General features: G+C 36.2%; 1 protein-coding gene across 1 annotated transcript in view; it reads right to left on the bottom strand.

The window, feature by feature from the left end:
• Positions 1-216: 216 nt before the first annotated feature.
• Positions 217-23,287, bottom strand: part of LOC112042790 (putative fatty acyl-CoA reductase CG5065) — a 44,559-nt gene continuing 21,488 nt past the window's right edge. The window contains exons 2-13 of the mRNA XM_024077950.2: positions 10,596-10,798; positions 10,061-10,218; positions 9,167-9,257; positions 8,417-8,562; positions 7,822-7,931; positions 6,578-6,661; positions 5,837-5,945; positions 5,076-5,152; positions 4,179-4,341; positions 3,323-3,473; positions 1,948-2,054; positions 217-1,486 (exon numbers count right to left, since the gene is read on the bottom strand). Of these exons, the coding sequence (XP_023933718.1) occupies positions 1,396-1,486; positions 1,948-2,054; positions 3,323-3,473; positions 4,179-4,341; positions 5,076-5,152; positions 5,837-5,945; positions 6,578-6,661; positions 7,822-7,931; positions 8,417-8,562; positions 9,167-9,257; positions 10,061-10,218; positions 10,596-10,793 (1,485 nt within the window). The 5' untranslated portion in view covers positions 10,794-10,798 and the 3' untranslated portion in view covers positions 217-1,395. The remainder of the gene's footprint in view (positions 1,487-1,947; positions 2,055-3,322; positions 3,474-4,178; positions 4,342-5,075; positions 5,153-5,836; positions 5,946-6,577; positions 6,662-7,821; positions 7,932-8,416; positions 8,563-9,166; positions 9,258-10,060; positions 10,219-10,595; positions 10,799-23,287) is intronic.

Below are 23,287 nucleotides of genomic sequence, written 5' to 3'. Positions count from 1 at the left end.
GGGCGGATAATTGTGCCTCTGAGTGTATTTTATGAGATTGTGGATTACATTTAACTAATTTTTGTTTTCACACTTAAATAAAAAATGTTCCATTAAAATGTTATTAATTTATAAGAGATTTTACCATCGGATAAATAATGACTCTGATAAGAATCGGATAGTCTAAACATAAGCTCTATCACTTCCTCACTTTATATCAAAAGACAAAAAGATAACTCCAGAATCAGCTATCAGACACTTAATAGAAAGTGGTGAAACCGGCCCTTAATAATATAATTTATTGCTCAAAAGTCCTATGAAATGCTATTAAATTTTAAAAAACCCTATTAAGTAAATGAAACATTTTAAAAAATATTATAAATTATATCAACAAAATGCGCTACGCTACAACTTGCCTGATGTGTACCAGCCCTAACGGTAATATAGTAAGACTGCCTTATCCTGCCCATGCGTAAAAATGTAACATATCAATATACAGAATACTTAACTACATATTATATAATGCATTAAGACTATGTATGTATATGTGAGTATATATGTGTATATGTTGAGCGTACGTATATTTAAATTATGTTTACCTGGCACGTCAATACATTCGATGTAGCACTATTTCTATAACGCTGTTTTTTTTTTATAATTTTACAATGTGAGCTTCAAATGCGTAGGTATGTCTGTCTCTGTCTTTTGTATGGTTTAGACAGAGAAAGATAGAGGTGAATTTAAAACTGTGCACTGCCGTACGTGAATATACGACAAATGTCGTTTTCAGTTTCTTTTCAGAGTCTGTTGTCCTTCGCTTCTTAGACATTATATATTACATTAGATGAGGCGTTTAACGCGACACTGGCACGTAGCCGAGATACTAGGGCTACATAATACGAGTATGTCCCGCCCAAATGCACTTTTTACGCGCGAGTGAGGAAACGGAAACGCGCGTTTAATCACTTACTTCTGGACGGGATGTACATTATACAGGTATGTAGTCCTAGTAACTTGACCACGTGTGAGTATCAATACGCGAGACTCGCTCTAAAGAGCCTCATCTGCAAGTTAATCTTTGACATATGCTAGTTGACATACACGATATCTCATGTAGGTAGATGACATTTTTTCAATATTGAATTGATGTTTATTTTAATATGTTGTTAATAAAGACCAAAAAAGGAAATAGGCGAGCTGGACAGGCTCTACTTGTGTGTGTTTTGAAGTGCCAGGTAAATCAACTTAGCTAAAGATACAAGCCTTAACAAAACTAATTACTTTCGGTGGAGTAAATAAACAAAATATAATAAACGTAGGTAACTCTCGGTTGTGCAGGCTGGCAGTCTAAGTAAATATTTAAATATAACAATTGCATTAAAATGGCCTCCAGCTAAAATATTTTATTTAATTGAATTAACAAAAATATAGTATGATATAGTAATATATGAAGTAGGCGATGAGTGCGTAGATAGTTAGCTGGACAGCTTTGTCTAAGTAGTATAACCTGCAAAGAAGAAAACAATTAGGTAATTACAAACAATAGGTATATTAAAATCTTTGAAAAAAGCAGTAAATATAAATATATTATAAATTTTTAGTTTTGAAAATGTTATAAAGATATTTTGGTAGCTGTTTTTGATAATAATAAATTTATATTTTACAATTTGTAATTTGACATCAGCTTCGGAAACTATAAATAATGAAGAAATTACTGACGAAGTTGTTTTTTACTAAATTCATGACTGTTAACGGTTTTTAAAATTTTCTTATGTTCTGTATTTGTATTAGTCGCCATGCAGTAAATTATGCAGGAGAGACGATTAAAGTTTGAAAACATTTATAAAAATATTTAAGAGGCTCTACAACAAACTTGGTGTTGTAGCGGTTTTTATAGATAATGTTACGGAAACCCTTCTTACGCGAGTCTGACTCGCACTTGGCCGGTTTTATTTCCTGTTTACTTACTGTTTATGTAATCGCCTGGCCTGAGGTAAAGTCGCAGGATCCTCCTTGCAGCAATACTCCCGCGCTCCCTTTATGTAGTTTCTTATGTAGGAACTCCAGTGAACCACCTGTCAATTGATAATTTTTTTAAGTTATATTTACTGTCTGATGACATCTTTTTTATTAAAATTTGTTACCAAATAATACAAGTTTTTAGAAAACGGGAATAATATATGTATAGTCTATAGCGTTCCTCGATAAATGGGATCTGGGGAAACTGAAAGAATTTTTCAAATTGGACCAGTAGTTCCTGAAATTAGCGCGTTCAATCAAACAAACCAACTCATAAATTAGTGTAGATACGGGGCCCCCAGACTACAGGGGCCCCTTACGTATAAAAGCAATAAACAACTGCCTATAGAATTTCACTTCAGAAATGACAAAAGACAACAGACAAAAAAGGCAATCTTTTTTCCCGCGTTAAATGTGCGCCCAACAAAAAATGGTAACATCCTACATATGTCACTCTCACTGTCATATTTATTTTAAGCAAGCATTTTTGTTTCTTTCTCTTTACCCTGAGACCCTAAAAAAACAAATGAGAAATCTTTACCCTGGGACCCCAACAAATTTTGGGCCCTCCAATACATCATACAGGGCCCCTCCAAGACACGCTACGCCACTGGTGGGAGTAGCATAGGGTGAGGAATGAATCAAAGCGAGGCTTAACCGGGTCAACTAGTATAAATATATAAAATAATTTCAGTATTTTTATTCTATTATGAATGATAATACCGTAAAAAAAATATTACTAGCAGCTCGCGGTTTCACCCGCGTAGCATCCGTTTCCGTGGGGATAAAAATAGCAATAAGGTACTCACAAATATTGAAGGCTTTTTATTGCTAAAGTAATTTATTTAATCGGCTCAGTGGATCCAGAGATTACTCCCCTGTAACCTCACAAACTTTTCATATTTATAATATTAGTACTTATACCGCGTACTCGAGAGTATTTCTCATAACTGCAAAGTGTTGACGAGACTAGGTACTAATAGGAACCGAACTGCATAACTAATAGTTTATTAATAAAAAAAATATATATGTTTTCATACAAAGTAATTCAAATAATTCCGAATATCCATGTAACACACGCATTATTATCTATAGTTGCATTCAATGAATAATTTTGGTTACATCATTATTTTATGGATGCGTATATACAAATAAGATCTATTTACGAAAGAAATATTATTCACCTACTCCGAAAATATTCATTTTAGAACACAATATGTTCCTTGAAAATTTTGAATTAATTTTTTTAAAAAACAATGTACCTTAGAATTATGGAAAATACTCCTGAGCATCCTGTACAGACTAAATTAGGTAAATAGCTTACCTCAATATTAGTATAAAACGTCTCATCATCTGCTTTAGATATTTGGTTCTGTAGCGATCTATAGTAATCGTTCTGGAAGAACCATTCTTTTGTTGTGTAGTATTGAAGGACTTCTAAGCCGTAGTTGACGCGCTTTTGTATTTTGATCATGCTGAAATAGAATGACAGTAAATTAGGAAATATATGCCGTGATAGCCTAATGAGCTCTGCCTCCCATTTCAGACGATGTAGATTCGAATCCGGTCCAGGGCATGCACCTCCAATGCAAATGCACATCATTACAGTTATGTGCGTTTTAAGAAATTAAATATAACGTGTCTCAAACGGTGAAGGAAAAACATCGTGAGAAATATGCATACCTGAGAATTTTCTTTATTTTCTGTGAAGTCTGCCAATCGGCATTTGGGCCAGCGTGGTGGACTATTTGGCCTAATCCCTCTCATTCTGAGAGGAAACTCGAATGTTAGCATACTCCTAATGTAATATGTACAACTAGCGGACGCCTGCGACTTCGTCCGCGTGAAATTCTACCCATACCTATACCATAAGTATTCTATGTCCGTCTCCTGGTTCCAAGCTACCTCCCCACCAATTTTCAACCAAATCGGTCCAGCCGTTCTTATTTTTTTATACTACCGGATGCCCGCAACTTCGTCCGCCCTTAGATCTCCTTAATCCGACCCTGTCGTAAAATCCGTTCTTAGCAGACGGTAACTAAATATAAACTACCTCCCTGCCAAATTTCATCTTTGTACGTCAAGTGGTTTTTGAAATTTCGTGATGAATGATCTTTCGCATTTATGAATCCTACAATCTAATATACCTATTATTAATATCAAATCTTGTAAAAACTCACAATGTTTTCTGTCCGGTCAAGAATAGGAGAAAGTCGACAAAATATGCGGGCAGTAAATGCATGAAGAACACTGCCAACAGATGTTGCAGTCTGGAGCTCTTCGGGGAGCCGCCTGGATACCACAGGCACACCGAGAATGGAAACTCTTGGACGTGGACTCGACCTTTAGCAGTACAAGAAATATTCGTTATTTATAAAAAAAAATATCTAAATCTGAAATACTCAACTGATTTTGATGAAATAAAAAATCATCAAAATTAAAAAAAATTAAAATTCAAAATCATCAAATCTTAAAATTCGATTAAGCGCTGACACAGACACTTTGGTTGTTCGACAAAAACACCTAACTTGATACAAATATCAAAGTAATATCGTATATCCACTGTAATATTTATATTTTTAACCGACTCCAAACAAGGAGGAGGTTTCTCATTCAATCAAGTATATTTTTTTAACATTTAAGTTATGAACAGGAGCGTAGCTACCGTATCAGCCGTATCAATGATACAGCCCCCCGGACTACAGGGGCCCCTTACGTGTAAAAGCAAAAATTTGTAAAATGTTATCTACAATTTCACTTCAAAAATGAAAAAGTCAAAAAGCAATCCTATTTTTGTTTTGTCATATTTATTTAAAGCAAGCATTTTTCTTCGATTGTAAAGAAGGATAAAAATTTCCTTTCTAAGAAATAGTTGGGCACCCCCAAATAATTTTGATACGGGGCCTCCTCCAAGGCACGCTACGCTACTGGATAAGAAGCTTCAAATCGCGCTTAGTTTCGAAGGTTATTGTTTACTAAATGTTTAGTATAGCTTCATATATGGATTAAAACTGAATAACATTGGGATTTCCTCAACTCTTAGGTTAATAATAGCATTGAGTAAGGTAGTTAATTACCCATATCGAGTGCTTGTCCCCATGTGATAGGGTTGTAACCGGACTGTGTGATATTGCAAACTCGGACTTCTTTTGGTCTGAAAAAATATAATGATGTTATTAATTTTTAAAATACAAAAAGTTATACAGTCATCATCATCATCATCATCATCATCATCATCATCATCATCATCATCATCATCATCATCATCATCATCATCATCATCATCATCATCATCATCATCATCATCATCATCATGTCAGCCGATGGACGTCCACTACATGACATAGGCCTTTTGTAGGGACTTCCAAACATCACGATCCTGAGCAGCCTGCATAAAGCGAATCCCTGCAACTCGCTTAATGTCGTCAGGTGGGGGGTTGATGGCAAACTTCCACCAGGTGGACTGACGACATCCAGATTCCAGCATCAGGTTATACAGTAAGTTAGTAAAATGTTTAAAAAATATTTCAAGCTTTTTTATCTAAAGGGGAATATTAATTACTATAGGTACGTATTTTTTTTTCAAGTTTTTTTTAGTCATTCTATTTTTCTTTTAATCTACTTTTGACTTAAACGTAGCAATAGACAGAATTAAATATTCACTACTTAAACTGAAGATTCATGTACCTTTTTCTGATGTTTTTTCTTTTGTCACCGGTGGACCCAAAAGCTTAGCAACACTTGTAAAACTTTCGCAGGTTGGTATATGTTTAAGGCAAGTTTTATCTAGCCTCCGCTCGAATATGACTGATACGCTGCCGCGTATCTCGATACTTACTTTTCCAAGGCAGTGATGTAAGACAGGAGGATGCAAGCGTTGACGGCCATGTCTACGGGAACCACATCGGCCAAGTAGTCCTCATTGCAATGCATGGTTCTAATCACTCCTGTGAAATAATGGTACATCACTCATTAATATTACAAAGTCTGAAACGATGACAAATAATGAGCCCTGACATGACAATAGGGATAATGATAGTTTTTTAAATTGTATATATATAAATCAAGAGAATTCTAATAGTAAAGCAATTTTGTAAAAGTAACAGGGTATTTGCGATCATTACTTTCGGATAACAGGGATTTAAATGGTCAGATTAGCGGCACTGCCGCGGAAAACGCCCCAAAACAAAAGTGTACGCTTTAATGACGTCTAAGGTACATAATTATCGTTAGATTTGTATGGGCGTTCAAACAAAATTACTAATATCTTTGTTATTTGTGCGTTTATGTTTATAGTTCACATATTAAAAAATGACACATTTAATGTAAAGAAGGTAAAACTGTATGAATTTTCATCTAACTACGATAAAAGATTTTTAATCGATTTTGAAATTTTATAATCATATTTATCATGCAAATATCCAGTCAATCTTTGCTTTTTATGTATAAATTAGAAAAACTATTCAAAATTACTTATATCGTAGTTTTTGTAATTCCTCTTATGTTTATTTGTTATGAGGACTATTGTTTTGCTTTGACTGATTTTCAAAATTTTTAATTTTAACATTTTTGTCCTTACCTTTCCCAGCTCCAACTAGTAGCCCGGTTGGTCCGTTTAAGTTGTCCACCCAGCCAGGCAAGGGTTCTTTGTAAGCGGCCGTCACTAAAAAAAAATACTATAAATTAAAAAAAAATTAAGGCTCCACCCAGCCAGGCAGGGGTTTTTTGTTAGCGGCAGTCACTAAAAAAATACTATAAATTAAAAAAAAATAAGGCTGTTACATTTGTCGGCAAAACAAAAAAAAATATGTTTGTTTGTTTGTATAATAAAAATATTTTTTAGATAGTTCTGTGTTTGTCTTTTTTATAATTTTTATGTTCTTAAATGGTATCTAATCCATTTGATCGACTTTCCCAATCGCCGTTTGGTTCGTTCTTTTGGGTCATCTTCTGTTATGCCTTTGGTTTAGGCTTTACAAAGTCCAATTTACGATATATTAATGATTAATTATGATGATTATTATTATAGGTGATGCATAAGTGCATCGTATATCGGAGAGACAACTTTACTATAAATATAGATAGTACTATCTCAGAATTAAGAATACTGTAGACTAGCTTGTCTGAAATTTATTTCTCGTAGAGACTGTATAAAGTCAGCCACTGAAGATCAAATAATCTCACATGCCTGCAGCGCTAATGACGTGCATGATGTCATTCACATTGCGACCAACACACGATCAGTTTTATCGGTTGTCAAGCCGTTAGCGCTGCAGGCATGTGAAATTACTTAATCGTCAGTGGCTGTCATAAGAAGAGCTTATAGTTAGCAAGCATGAACAAGAATAATTTTTTACTCTTATTCAATGGTCATGCATTGTTTAAACTGAATTATGGAAGTATTATAAGATAAATTTTATTTTGTCCCGTTATTAATAACCAGTAAAAAATTTAATATAAATGATAAAATATCTACGTAAAATTTTTGCCGCCGAAATACAACACATTAGCAAATTCATTAATAGAGATAACAGCGTGATTGGCGTTTGCAGTGATGTGATTATATCACGTCACCGCAAGCGCCAATCACAAACCGATGCCTTGTAGCGAATGACGTTACAGTTTATGATTGGCGTTTGCGGTGACGTGATAAAAATACAGTTTTATTTTATAACAATATTACAATTACGAGATTATTTTCACAGATAAAAATGTGATTAGAGTTTCTAGGCATCTAAACTGCTTCTATGCAAAAAATCTTCTTAGTTTTGTACAGCAGGCGAGTAGCCTATTCTTCAAAATGTAATAATGTAAACATCTTACCAATGGAAGGTCTTGCAATGACAATTGGATATTTTCCCTCGTGTTGTGACACCAGATCTTCGGTCAGAGATTTGGTGTACGCGTAGGTGTTTGGTTGAGGCTCGATCAACCTGTTTTTTTTTTTTAATTTAGTACACGGTAAATTAAGAATTTGGGACAGTGTTTTGAAAATAAAGTTATAGGATTAATCGATATCTGATAGGGAATATCTGCAACAGATTTTTTTTACACATAAACAACTACGAGCTGACATTCGTTATTTTTAACATAACGTAATAAAAAATAAAAAAAAAACCCCAACAAAAAATGTAACTCGCCATTTTCTGGTGGCGGTCATCTTCTATTTGAAATTTGTGATAGTATGTAGTATTCTACTAGTCAAACCCTTTCATTTGATACCCATATTGAGGGATTTGTAATGCCATTTTGTGACGGCAAACCTCTTGGGCCGATTTTCATCAAACAGCTAAGAACTTTGTTTCATCCCTTTCATCTACTAACTATAATCATTGTAGGTACGTCAAGCGGTTTTCGATACTTCGTGATGAGTATTTTCGCTTTTAAATTTATAGATATAATATATACATTTTCTCACTTGGGTTGCAAATAGTTAAGAAGGTCGTCGTCCATCCATTTGACGCATTGAATGATGTTCTGTGGCCTGTGCACAGATGGGTACACCTTCTCTTCCAGCACCGGGAGCTCACACCGGCAGTACGACGTTGACACGTGGACTAATACCTGAAAATATTCAAATTATTATTAGCTAAAAAAAAAAAAAATAAGGCCAGTGGATTTCAAAATTAGTATAGATTAATAGATGCCGCGCGGTTTCATCCGCGTAGTTCCTGTTCCCGTGGGAGTGCTGGTATAAAATATAGCTTAGGACACTCACAGAAAAGATGGCTTTCTATTAGAAAAATATTTTTCAACATTGGTACTGTAGATCCAGATTTGACGGCCTCCGTGGCGCAGGTATGCGAGGTGGATTTACAAAACGGGGAGCCGAGGTTCGATCCCCAGCTAGGCCAATTGAGATTTTCTTAATAGGTCCAGGTCTGGCTGGCAAAGACGTACCGCTAAGCGATTTAGCGTTCCGGTACGATGTCGCCGTAGAAACCTAAACGGGTGTGGATTTTCATCCTCCTCGAAGTTAGCCCGATTTCATATTAGATTGCATCTTCACTTACCATCAGGTGAGATTGTAGTTAAGGGCAAACTTGTAAAGATTAAAAAAAAGATAGAGATCCTTCTACAACATTAGTATAGAACACAGATATAAGAAGCGTTAGATTTTAGCGTTGTCTGTTCTGTGGTATAGAATATAGATATTGATCACTCATACCTCCAGTTTTTTCATGCCCTCCGCTAACTTGAGCGCCCTCATTGTTCCCACAGTGTTCATGTTGACCGCGTCACGGATGAACATGTCGAACCTGGGAAGAACCAACTCGTTATTTACTTCTAGAAACATACTAAGGGTTGAATAGAAACAGGCGTCACTTAATGGAAGTTCACTATAAATACTGACTAAATGTTTTATTTTGTATTATATATTCCTTAACCCTACATCCTGTAGTCACAAGTTCAGGACTCTGCTCGGAGTTCTTCTCTCTACCACGCGATGGACCGACACCCGCAAGGTGAATCCATGGAATGCTAAGATATTCGTCTCTCTCTAGCAGACGCCTACGACGTCAGTCACGTGAAAATTAGTTTTCCGCAAATCCTGCTTGTTTGTAATTTAGTGTCGAGTAATTAAGAAACATTAGAATAAACCTATTTTAAAATCAGAGACTTTTATTTATATTTATATTGATGTGCTATAAAAATAACTAACATTAAGTGTCGTCGCACACAGGCCACACGCGATAGCCACAAACGATGCTGCAAGAAGTAAGAAGGGACCACAAAAGTAGCTGGAGCGCGCGACCGCCACTTGTGGCCGGTGGTCGACACTTGTTAGCTTGTGGTCGGTGGCTCCTACTTTTTAACCCATACATGCAGTATCATAATCGCGTGAATGGCGTGTTGCGGCGTTTTGTGTTTAGTGCGGGCTACAAGAAGCCAGCAGCGACTACTGTATGTAGCGTGTGGCGGCCACCGTCATCAACCGTGTGTGGCGAGTCAATACAAAATGTATGAAAATTATAGGAAATATGCCGGTAGCGGCGTTTTGTCGTTGTGGCCGGTGGCCCGTGTGCGGAAGCCCTAAGATAAGTCATTCAGTTTTACCTACCTAACACAAGCAGCGCAGTGGTACATTATCTGTGTTTCCCTCTGCAACATGTCCCAGTCCTGGTTAGACATCCCTAGTTCATCTTGCAATATGTCACCCTTGATGACATGGAGCTTGTCGAAAGATTTAGGAGATGTCTCTTGAAGGTTATCAAAAACCTGAAATAAATAAAATGAAAAATTATTTTATGATGCTACTTAATAAGAGATGGCGCTGTAAAGAATATGTTTATACGCGCTCAACACTCACGGCGCGTACTCTGTGATCTATATGGCGTTCGCGGGCTTCGCGACTTAATTATTATCTTCAAAATCTTTCATCATCAATAAACATTATGCAGTCAGTTTTCATAAAAGAGTGCGAAACAAACTGTACAATTTTGCGAGAATGGAGATATGACTTTTCGTGTGGAGTCTATGTCGTATTTGCAATGTGAATTGGCAGAGAGAGTATAAAGTATGCTTACACATAAACTTAACTATTTAGAGCTTTAATGAAAATAAACTACTTGACGCTAGATGGCGCTACAACTTACCCGACAATGCATAAAGTCGTCGAGTCTCTCTTTGGTACTTTGCCCTCTTTTCGGCCGCATCAACAGGTAGATCTTGTTTAAATCCGGGCAACATCTTAACAGTTTTTCTATGAGAACTTTTCCCATAAAACCTGTTGCACCGGTGATAAAAATTGTTTTCCCGGCATAGAACTCTGCTACGCCAATAGATGGCGCCATTTTACCTGCAACAAGAAAAAGTACTTTGTTAAAACATTTATTTAATATTTTTTTAAATTTATTTATTGTTTTGAATTACTATAATAGTATAAATTACTATAATAGTATGAAGTAATTTTACTGTAATAAATTTTTTTCTATAAATAATTAGGTATAAGAAAATGTGCGAATTTTTTTTTAATTAAAATTGAAAACCTTTGCTTAGTTGGGAACTTTGCTGGGTTATTCATTTTTTTCCAATTAAATATTAGATAGCTAAAGCAAATAAAAACGATGTAATTGATACGTTAGAGTATTCTAGAGTATTCTATCATATCAAATTTTATCGCCAATTAACTTGGGGGTCGGACCACAGTCAAAGACTAAATCACAGTCAAAGACCAGTCAATAAAATACAGTCGATTTTTTAAATCACCATTCGTTCAAAAGAAGACTACATTTTGATATCTAATAATAATTAAATAGATATCTGAGATACAATTTACTCATAAATAGAAAAATTATTGTCGTCTAAAAAACTTTATCACGTAACTGTTATTTAATTACATTACATTAACATTCAACATAAATAAAGTTATCCGTAAAAAAGCTTTTTTAAAACCACCATTCGTTAAAAAGACGACTATTAATAATAAAACAGATATCTGAGATACAATTTACTCATAAATAGAAAAATTATTGTCGTCTAAAAAACTTTATCACGTAACTGTTATTTAATTACATTACATTAACATTCAACATAAATAAAGTTATCCGTAAAAAAGCTTTTTTAAAACCACCATTCGTTAAAAAGACGACTATAAATAATTAAACAGATATCTGAGATACAATTTACTTATAAATAGAAAAAATATTGTCGTCAAAAAACCTTTTTTTGCGTAGTAACTTACTTATATCGAGTTATCATTAAAAAAAAAATTGTTTAATGAAAAAAAAAACTACTAAAACTGTAAATCAAAACTCAAACAACTATGACGACAGAGAAAAAAAAACGGTCGTAATAAAAACGAGCTCATAATTTCACGAAACTGTTAATCATTTGCCAAGGTCGATTTTACTACGTATGCCTACCTGTGATCGGAATGCACCGCAGACCAGTCTGTATACGACGGAATATCGTAACAAGTCCTTGGCATTTCATATTTATATAACTTTTACATTTCTGTGTTGCATAGAAATGATGTCTTTAAAACTAGCACGTTAGCAAATTAGGAGCGATTAATTAGCTTGACCCATTAAATTAATTAAATTAGGTTACTAGAGCCGTGATAGCCGAGTGGATATGACCTGTGCCCCGATTCCGGTGGTAGGTTCGAATCCGATTAGTGTAAACAAATAATCCTTGACTGAGTTTGTTTGCAAACTATGGGCCACATAAGAAGGCTCAGAGTCACACAGCAGGCTATGTTAGGAGTATCTCTGCGTGATCGAATGAAGGAGGAGAAATGAGGAGATCCGCAGAAGAACCAAAGTCACCGACATAGCTCAACAAGTTGCGAAGAGTCGATGGACGTTGGGGTCCCAAAGTGCTGGAATGGCGAACTCGCACTGGTAAGTGCAGTGTTGGTCGACCCCCCATCAGGTGGTCTGAGGACATCATGCGAGTCGCAGCGGTTCGCTGGATCGAAATGTTTGGAAGTCCCTACAGAAGGCCTATGTCCTGCAGTGGACGTCCATCGGCTGATATGATGATGATGATGATGAGTTTGTAATGGGCTCTTCTCAAGCCAAGACCAAACGCTTTTGGAACATATGTAACTTTCATTTTAAGTTTTTGACTTTATTTACCATCATTAAATCATGGCATAACTTGACATTTCAAAGAAGCTTGTAAACTAAGCCAAATTGATATAAATGAATTTTGAATTTAAATTTGATTTTTATATGGACATATTAAATAAATTTAAATAGTTTAAAAAACTAAAAAACACGCTTTTAACACGCACTAAAAATTACAAAATTGGTCAAAAGTCACGTGATTATTTTTTTCGTATTCCTGATAGCAAACGCTTTCATTTGATATCCACATCATGGGGGTGAATTTCAAACAGCCAATCCGCCATCTTCGGGAGGCCGCCATATTGGATTTGTAATGACGTTTCTTAGCTAGTCATGTATTGTCATTAGAATTCAAAGCGTGTGTAAAATTTCATCCTAATCAAGGACCGGGAAGTGGGTCAAATTAAAATTCCCATATTATTTTAGATACATAGTTACAAGTGATTGGGGAGGCCGCCATATTGAATTTGTAATGACGTTTCAAAGCTAGTCATGTATTGTAATCAGAACTCAGAGCGTGTGCAAAATTTCATCTTAATCGAAGACTGGGAAGTGGGTCAAATTAAGATTCCAAGATTGTTTTAGATACATAGTTAAAGTGATTTGGGAGGCCGCCATATTGGATATGTAATGACGTTTCTAAGCTAGTCATGTATTGTCATCAGAATCCAGAGCGTGTGCAAAATTACATCTTAATCGAAGACCGGGAAGTGGGTCAAATTAAGATTCCAAGATTTTCTTACATACATAGTTACAAGTGAAGCTAATAAAAAACGTGTAAAAATTAGTATAATGTCATTTAGAGCTATAAATTGAGTCAAGTTCGCAAACTTAGTGAATTGCATCTAATGCACGGTCCATTAATGCAATGGGGATGATGACTAGGTTTGAATATATTGATTTTTATGATACATTCGGGTAAATAGGGTCAATGTAAACTAATTTATACATAAAAAGCAAAGATTGTCTGGATAATTGCAAAATAAATGAGATTATAAAATTTCAAAATCTATTAAAAATATTTTATCGTAATTAGATGAAAATTCATACAGTTTTAGCTTCCTTACATTATATGTGACATTTTTTAATATTTGAACTATAAACATAAACGCACAAATAACAAAGATATTAGTAATTTTGTTTGAACGCACATACAAATCTAACGATCATTACATTGCCTACGACGTCATTAGTTCGTACCATTTTGTATGGGGCGTTTTTCAGGGATCCGCGGTAGCGCCGCAAATCTGACTCTTTAAATCCCTGTAGCTCCGAAAGTAATGATCGCAGATACCTTGTTCCTTTTACAAAATTGCTTTACTATTAGTTTACTCCTAATTTATATACAATTTAAAAAACTGTCATCATCCCTATTCATTAAGTTGACGAACCACCAACATTAGTCTAACAAAATGCATGAAATTCACCGTAACTTATTAATAAATGCCAAAAAAATGAAAGCAAAAACACAACGTTTACATCCGTAAATGTTAACTGCCCATTTGCTAATTGCGTATCTATGATAATTGCATTTAGCGCAAAAACTTTGCAGCTCACTTATTAACTACCGTGACGGTATGTATTCAGTGTTATCATGTATTATCTCACATTAAGATATATCATCTTGACCGTTTAATGATAGAAGTAATATATCAACGTCTTTTATACAGTAATCACTCTTTATTCGTTAGGGAAGCGTTTTGTGAGCGTTTTTTTTTTTCATATTATGCCGAGACTACACAAACCGTTACCGTTTACAAGCTGTGATAACCCAGTGGATATGACCTTTGCCTCCGATTCCGGAGGGTGAAGCTTCGAATCCGGTCCGCAGCAGGCACTTCCAACTTTTCAGTTGTACATTTTAAGAAATTAAATATCACGTGTCTCAAACGGTGAAGGAAAACATCGTGAGGAAACTGCATACCAGAGAATTTCCTTAATTCTTTGGCCTAACCCATCTCATTCTGAGAGGAGACTCAAACTCAGCAGTGAGCCGAATATGGGTTGATGATGATGATGATGATGATGACATAAACCTTGCTTATGGAATAATCATCATCATCATTATCAGCCGATGGACTTACACTGCTGGGAATAGGCCTCTTCTGAAGACTTCCAAACATTTCGAGATGGACAACCACTTAAGAGTTATGAAAACTACACAACACGAAGATTCATCAAAATCAGTCAAGCCGTTTTGAGGAGTACCTACCTAGATATAATTAGGACTTTGTTCAATTTATTTATACGATGTCGTTAATATAATTTTATGCTTATAGCTAATTGTATAATAGTCAATAATCGTATGACTGGATAATTGTGACTATGACACGGTAATTATTGTCCCTATAATTATAATTCGCTGAATATATTATGACACTTTATAACATACTAGCACACACCACGCGGTTTCGAACCATATTTGCCGTTCTCTTAGATATATGCGGTTATAATATATATAGCACTCGGGAATAACGTAGCTTCCCAACAGTGAAAGAATTTTTCAAATCGGTTCAGAAGTTTTAGAGCTTATTCCATGCAAACAAACAAACAATCAAGATATCTTTCCTCTATAGACTAGTGACCGCCAAAGCTTCACGGATGCAATGTACGAATTTTCTTTTTTTTAGAATGAAATAGAACATTATTCATAATTTTTTCCTGTCTGGGTGGTTTATTGATACACCTACCTATAGGTACCTCATAACTTCCTCATTTATTAACCAATTTTGAAATTTATTTTTTTGGTTACAAGAGTATATACTTCCAGATTGGTGGTTCATTAAATTTTCACGAAAATCAGTTTAGTACATTTGTGTTAGAATAAAAATAAAAATAACTGAAATAAATAATAACTGAAGTGAACGAAATTGCCCGGTCACTATGCTAGGACACACTAAACACAGAAGAAGAAGAAGAAGAAGAAATATACTTTATTGTACATTAAAAACAAAAATAAACAATAACTTATAATAACACTTAGAAACTAATGTACAAATGGCGGTCTTATCGCTAAAGAGCGATCTCTTCCAGACAACCACTGTGGAAGAGAAAAAAAAAACGTAAGCACCGATTCGGGTATACGCACACAAAAATAAAATATTGTTTATTTGATTTTGTTTTGTCCACTCTAAAAAGCGAAAAATAACATCGCACCTATGTCCGTTAAATTGATTGGTTTGAAGGCGGTGCCAAAAAACAAAATAAACTTCTAGAGCCGACTTGGCGTAGCACTGCCTTAGGGTAAGATGTTATTTTTTGCTTTTTTGAGTAATGCATATTTAATTTTTTTTCATTCAGTTATTTTGACGGCCTCCGTGGCGCAGTGGTTTGCGCGGTGGATTTACAAGACGGAGGTCCTGGGTTCGATCCCCGGCTGGGCAGACTGAGATTTTCTTAATTTGTCCAGATCTGGCTGGTGGGAGGCTTCGGCCTTGGCTAGTTACCACCCTACCGGCAAAGACGTACCGCCAAGCGATTTAGCGTTCCGGTACGATGCCGTGTAGAAAACGAAAGGGGTGTGGATTTTCATCCTCCTCCTAACAAGTTAGCCCGCTTCTATCTTAGACTGCATCATCACTTACCATCAGGTGAGATTGTAGTAAAGGGCTAACTTGTAAAGAATAAAAAAAAAAAGATTTTATTTTTCTGTGTTTAGTGTGTCGTGTGGGACGCTACTTGCGTTGACACACTGGTTCCGTGTCAACTCAGCGAGAAAGAAATTATTTATATAATAAATATAATAAGAAACTTTTCACAACACAAAGTATTCTTTCAGCTAAATGAAGCTGAAAGAATAATTTGTGTTGTGAAAAGTTACTTGATATCAGTGATAGCTCAGTGTATATGACCTCTGCCTCCGATTACGGAGAATGTAGGTTCGAATCTAGTGCGAGGCATGCGACTCTAACTTTTCAGTTGTGTGCATTTTAAGAAACTAAATATGACGTGTCTCAAACGGCGAAGGAAAAACATGTGGAAACCTGCATACCAGAGAATTTTCTTAATGGGGATGATGACTAGGTTTGAATATATTGATTTGTATGATACATTCGCTTAAACAGGGTCAATGTCAACTAATTTATACATAAAAAGCAAAGGTTGTCTGGATATTTGCAAAATAAATGAGATTATAAAATTTCAAAATCTATTAAAATTTTATCGTAACGGGAATAATATATAGCCTATAGTCTTCCTCGATAAATTGGCTATCTAACACTGAAAGAATTTTTCAAATCAGACCAGTAGTTACTGAGGTTAGCGCGTTCAACAAAACCAACGATCAAATTCTTCAGCTTTATAATATTAGTATAGATGTGTCTGTCTGTATGAGGCCTGTAATTTTACTCCCAACCTTAACGCTAACTGCAAGCAGAGGCTTCTCAAAAACGTCCTTTACGATCCAGACGATGACATGACAACCGACAATGCTCCCCAGGCAACACAATCACAAGCTACACAGCGTCTTCGCCGGCGAAGACGAGGTCCCCGATATCTAACGCCACCCGGACGTTTCTAACTCACGATCTTGGGGGCGTCCGGACTGATTCATTTAGGCCAAGGTTATTCCTTCCTGAACTGCCTAAATTGAGCTTTCTAAGCTGAGGCCCGAGTCTCACAGGAGACGCCCTTAGAGAGTCGTTCCGTCCTCTGTCTTTATTTCAGCCTTTGGGTCTCATCAGGCGATACTTCTGCGCTCGCTCAAATCCTCCGGTATCGCTGTACTGGTCCATCGGAGCTGTACTGGTATAAGGAGCCATCGGCAAGTGCCGATTTTATTTAACACAGAAAAAAAAAACGAAGCGGGGCTAGGTGGAGTAAACCAGTGGGATAAACATTACCTACAGTAGGAGCACTGGCTTTGGCAATGAGGTAAGTATGGCTATGACAGGCTCTGACTACAACATGTGTGTTATCTTTTATTCAGACAACGTCAGCACTGCGTTAATTATACCATTAATGATCACACGCACTGTTATCTCTAGAGAAATCTTACAAGTAGGTAATTTGTGCAACTACAAAGGATGTCCTTCCAAAGATGATGTGCGATTTAACTAAATGGTAAGCAAGGTTATAAGCTAACGACTACGAAACAGAGTGTATGTTCTAACAACTAGGTGAAGTGATTAGCGGTTTAATTGCCTATGAAGATGTGATTTGTAGCCTTGACATACATGAAATCACTTAAATCGATGTATACCTAAAAATTGACAAACCCAAAGACTGAGCATTTTTATGTAGTCAATTTGTTGAAAAACCAATGATGTTAAACAAAATGTTAGATGTGTTACTTGGTCGTGAAAAATGAGGCGCTCAAAAGAGAAAATTTCCACATCTCAGTGTCAGTTGTGGTCAACAACGAACGTTATTTACACAAATAGTACCTAAATATTGTCTACAATGTCGAGTTGTGTTTTCAGGAAATGTAAAGCTATATATATACAAATAATGGAATTAAAGACAAAATTGTGCATGTGTGCGCTCAGTTTTGTAGAATATTATTCGGATCACGTTTTGCGGTGATTTTATAGGGACATAACCGATCTATAGTATTAAATTATTATTGAAAAAAACTATGTTAAAATTATTATTAAAAGACCAATTAAACGCAAAGGTAAAGACCAATTAAACGCATTTCAAGTCCACTCTGGTACCCCGTATCATTAAAATTTAAAAAATGCAAGGATTTTATTAAAATTTTAATTAAGTGAATAAATGTCACTAAATAAATAAAAATAAATAAAATTAAAACCCAAGTTTTTGAGCTATAACAAGATGGCTAGTATGGATTGAAGCAACCTGTATAAGGTAGGTATACCTACTAATATAAAGAAATGTACGTAGGTATCACTGAAAAACGCAATGAATGACTTGTTTTTTTTTTCATCTAAATTATAATTATTTTACCTACTTATTGTTCAAAGATTTAGATTTGGTTATTTTATCTTATAACAATCAAATCTAAATCTTTAATTTAATTTAATTATTTTAATTTCTTGCATTAATCATGAAATATTTTTTTGTTAATTTTGGCTAGTTTAATAGGTAAAGTCTTTTTCATGAAAGAAGTCCCACAGACGCGGCGCTAATGTCTTAATGGCGCTGATTGTCATTTGGTAACGGCGGTCTTATTGTCATTCGTGTAAGGCTGACAATTTTAGTTCAGGTTTCATGAAAAGGACTCTACAGACATGAATCGCACAGACAAAATATTCTTTCCGCGAATGGGGATGATGATTAATTAGGTTTGAATATATTGATTTTTATGATACATTCGGGTAAGTAGGGCCAATGTTAACTAATTTATATATAAAAAGCAAAGATTGTCTGGATATTTGTAAAATAAATGAGATTATAAAATTTCAAAATGTATTAAAAATCTTTTATCGTAATTAGATGAAAATTCAAACAGTTTTAGCTTCCTTACATTAAATGTGACATTTTTTAATCATTTATTAACTATAAACATAAACGCACAAATAACAAAGATATTAGTAATTTTGTTTGAACGCACATACAAATTTAACGATCATTACAATGCCTACGACGTCATTAGTTCGTGCCATTTTGTATGGGGCGTTATTCAGGGATCCGCGGCAGCGCCGCAAATCTGACCCTTTAAATCCCTGTAGCTCCGAAAGTAATGATCGCAGATACCCTGTTCCTTTTACAAAATTGCTTTACTATTAGCGTATTCTTAATTTATATACAATTTAAAAAACTGTCATCATCCCTTGTGTCTGTCAACGTCTGCGGGGTCGCGTTACGATAGATATAAATACGTCAATAAACACTGTATACAAGAGTATTATTTTGTCTGCAACGGCACGTGTCTAGCACGCTAAATGTCTGTAAATATAAACGGGCCTTGTCGTGATATGTTTTGGATCGTATGTTAGACTGTAGTGGGACATTAAAATAGACTACTAATGATGAAGATTTAATCTTTAAACAAAACAGCATTAAACTTAATCTTTGTATAGAACGTCATTCTGAATACATCTGCATGTATAAAAAAAATAAAGTAAATAAATAGGTGCGTGCGGCTTAGAATAATAAACAGGGCTAACACAGGCTTTGTTGGTCGGCTAAATAATACGCAGCGTATTTTTATGTAGATTCCAAGAAGAGACGAATATGCGGCAATGTACCAGATCTACATTTTTATTATAAAATTATGGTAATGGCCTTTTCTGTGTGCCTAGTGGGAGTTTTCAATATTTTCATACTATTACTATCGCGTTAACGTAAACGTGACTTTATAGAATTGAAATAGTTGTGCAGTAGTGCCACTAGATGGCGCTGTTTCAATTCCTTAGAAATTCGCGTTTACGTTTACGCGATAGTAACAGTATTAAACTGCCACTAGGCCCATGAACATATATTCTTTACAAGTTAGCCCTTGACTACAATCTCACCTGTGGTAAGTGATGATGCAATATAAGATAGAAGCGAGCTGACTTGTTAGGAGGAGGATGAAAATCCACACCCCTTTCGGTTTCTACTCGACGTCGTACCGGAACGCTACATCGCTTGGCGGTACGTCTTTGCCGGTATCAATTAAGAAAACCTCAATCAACACAGATCGAACCTAGGACCTCCGTCTTGTAAATCCTCCGCGCACACCACTGCGCCACGGAGGCCGTCATATACAGTGTTTTTAAAGTGTCTTATAATATTGGCAAGTAATACCGTCGTACCACCGTACCGATAGCCCAGTGGATATGACCTTTCAAATTTTCAAAGTTCAAATCCGGTCCGAACACCTCCAACTTTTTAGTTATGTGCAATCACGTGTCTCAACCGTAATTTTCTTAATTCTCTTTTTTTTAACTAACTGGTAACTAGCCACGGCCGAAGCCTACCATCAGTCCAATGCCAATCCGCATTGGGTCAGCATGGTGGACTGTTAGTCTAACCAATCTCATTCTGAGAGGAGACTCGTCCTCAACAGTGAGCCGAATTATTATCATCTTTATCAACCCATATTCGGCTCAATGCCGAGTCTCCTCTCTAAATGATTGGATCTGTCCATCACGCTGGCCCAATGCGGATTGGCAGACTTCACACACGCAGAGAATTAAGAAAATTGTCTGGTATGCAGGTTTCCTCACGATGTTTTTCCTTCACCATTCGAGACACGTAATATTTAATTTCTTAAAATGCACACAACTGAAAAGTTGGAGGTGCATGCCCCGAACCGGATTCGAACCCACACCCTCCACTGCGCTATCAAGGGAGTGCCAAATATGGGTTGTTAATGACGAATTTAACCGGCCAAGTGCGAGTCTTAGCATGATTCAAGCGCAAGGCCTGACCATGCAAATGGTGTAATATGAAGATGACACTATAAATAATGATTAAGTACACAAACACTTTATTACATCAGCGTTTACATGTAATTCATATTACCTACTTTGTAATACATATATGTATTTTTCGCACGTATTATGAGGTCAACAACCTTGAGAGATATGTTTGTTATCATAGCGAAGACAAAACAAGAATGACTGGCAGGAGACTGTTGGATGTTTATCGTGATAATAAAGTCCGCTCAATCAAGGATTACTTGAATTCCGTGGTAGTTTTTGTTTCCCAAAGGGAAATACTGACCCCTCATTAAACCATTAATTCGTTTTTTAACGAGAACTCTTTTGTTATCGCCGCGTTGCAACGACTTGCTGTAAAGACGGCTTCAGTGTGCTCGTGACGTTCGAGCCGTCCACATCTCTTGTTGTGTAATTCTTTATGGGTTACTTGGGATAGGCGGGGAGAGTGACTTGAGTGGAAAAGGAGAGTGTTAGATATCTGTCAAAGGCACCTTTAACCCTACACACATCGTTCACAAGTGCGTGACTTCACTCAAGGTCATTTTCTTCCATTCTAGGTCTTAGTCTTATTTTGGTTACAGTTTGATTTGTTAAGTTGTGTCCTTACCTTTGTTCGACATTAGTTTTCTTATTTTTGTAATCACCGCTGAGTCTGCTGAAACTTTAGCGTAGTTGGTAGTAATGTTCTCAACAGAGAGGTCCTAGGTTTAATTCCAGCTCAGGTCAGGCTTTTTAGGCTTTAAAATTTTCTATATTGGCTCAAGTCTGGTTTGGCAGACTTCGTGGCTAGTTACGACCCTATAAGTAAAGACGTACCGCATCGTTATAGCACGATGCCGTGCAGAAACCGTCAGAATGAGTAGATAAACATGTTTATACTAGAAAACCGGACTTGAGGCAATTAAGAAAATTTTAAAGCCTATGGCTGGAATCAAACCCAAGTTAGCAGGCTTCCATCTTTGGCGTCCACGAATCCGCATCGTATTTATCGCACGCATCGCAAAGAGATTTTAATTTTACGGTAAATAAAATTCGTTCGATGCGATCCGTACGATGCCGATCAGTGGACGCACTTTTAATGGTTTTCTATACAAATAATACTAAAATCCAATGCGATGCATCCGATGCTGATCTGTGGACGTCTACAGCAGACTACATCGTCATTTAACATTAGACATTATCCCAATCTTGTAATAGAAAAAAAATACGTCTAACCAAACACCATATTAACCCTGATATGAAATGAAAAAAAATATTAAGTAAAATTAATCATTCCTAACATTATATTCGCCAATCAAGTAAGTTGACATTAAAAGAACGGCATTAAAAAAAATCGTAAACTTTTAATCTACCAAGGACTTGTAAAAGCAGGAAAGTATGCAACTTCCTATAAACGTATATCGAAATTGGAGTGCGTAATCGAGCAAGACAATTTCCTTTGTATCTACGCATGATGAAAACAAAGGGTGGCGGGAGGAAAGACTACGTCACCATAGGTCATGGGTTGGCATATTGCTATGAAGAATTTACTTCCATAAACAAGGTTCTTTTTTATTACGTTGAGTGAAAGCTTCGTCGTCATCAACCCATATTCGGCTCACTGCTGAGCTTGTGTCTCCTCTCCGAATGAGAGGGGTTAGGCCAATAGTCCACCATGCTGGCCCAATGCGGATTGGCAGACTTCACACACGCAGAGAATGAAGATAATTCTCTGGTATGCAGGTTTCCTCACGATGTTTTCCTTTACCGATTGAGACACGTGATATTTAATTTCATAAAATGCATACAACTGAAAAGTTGGAGGTGCATGCCCCGGATCGGATTCGAACCCACACCTTCCGGAATCGGAGGCAGAGGTCATATCCACTGGGCTATCACTGCTCAAGTGAGTGAAAGCTTAGCATGTTTTTTTATTATCTACAAGTCTCTGTAGCCCTTGACTACAATCTAACCTGGTAAGTGATGATGCAATCTAAGATGGAAGCGGGTTAACTTGTTAGGAGAAGAATGAAATCCTTTCGGTTTCTACACTACAACGTACCGGAACGCTAAATCGCTTGGCGGTACGTCTTTATTAACTCTCTCGGAGCAATTAAGAAAACCTCAAACAGCCCAGACCGAAATCGAACCCAGGACCTCCGTCTTGTAAATCCACCGCGCACACTGCGCTACGGAGGCTGTCGAAGCTGGTATACTGATACAAACGTGGTGAAAGTATCTTTACCCTTCATTATTTTGGTTGGGAACAACTTTAATACATGGCAGGCTACGCCACTGCTTGTCATAAAATAAAAAAGGCAGCAGAAATATGCATAGGAGTACTTTCCCGTACGAGCTTCGCTTTCGCTAAACAGCCCCCCTAGCCAAGTGACACGTCGATTCTCT

The sequence above is a fragment of the Bicyclus anynana genome, chromosome 8, assembly GCF_947172395.1.
Source record: "Bicyclus anynana chromosome 8, ilBicAnyn1.1, whole genome shotgun sequence".
NCBI classification, from domain to species: Eukaryota; Metazoa; Arthropoda; class Insecta; order Lepidoptera; family Nymphalidae; genus Bicyclus; species Bicyclus anynana.
Note: the sequence above shows the minus strand (reverse complement) of the source record. Positions and strands in the feature narration are given on the sequence as shown.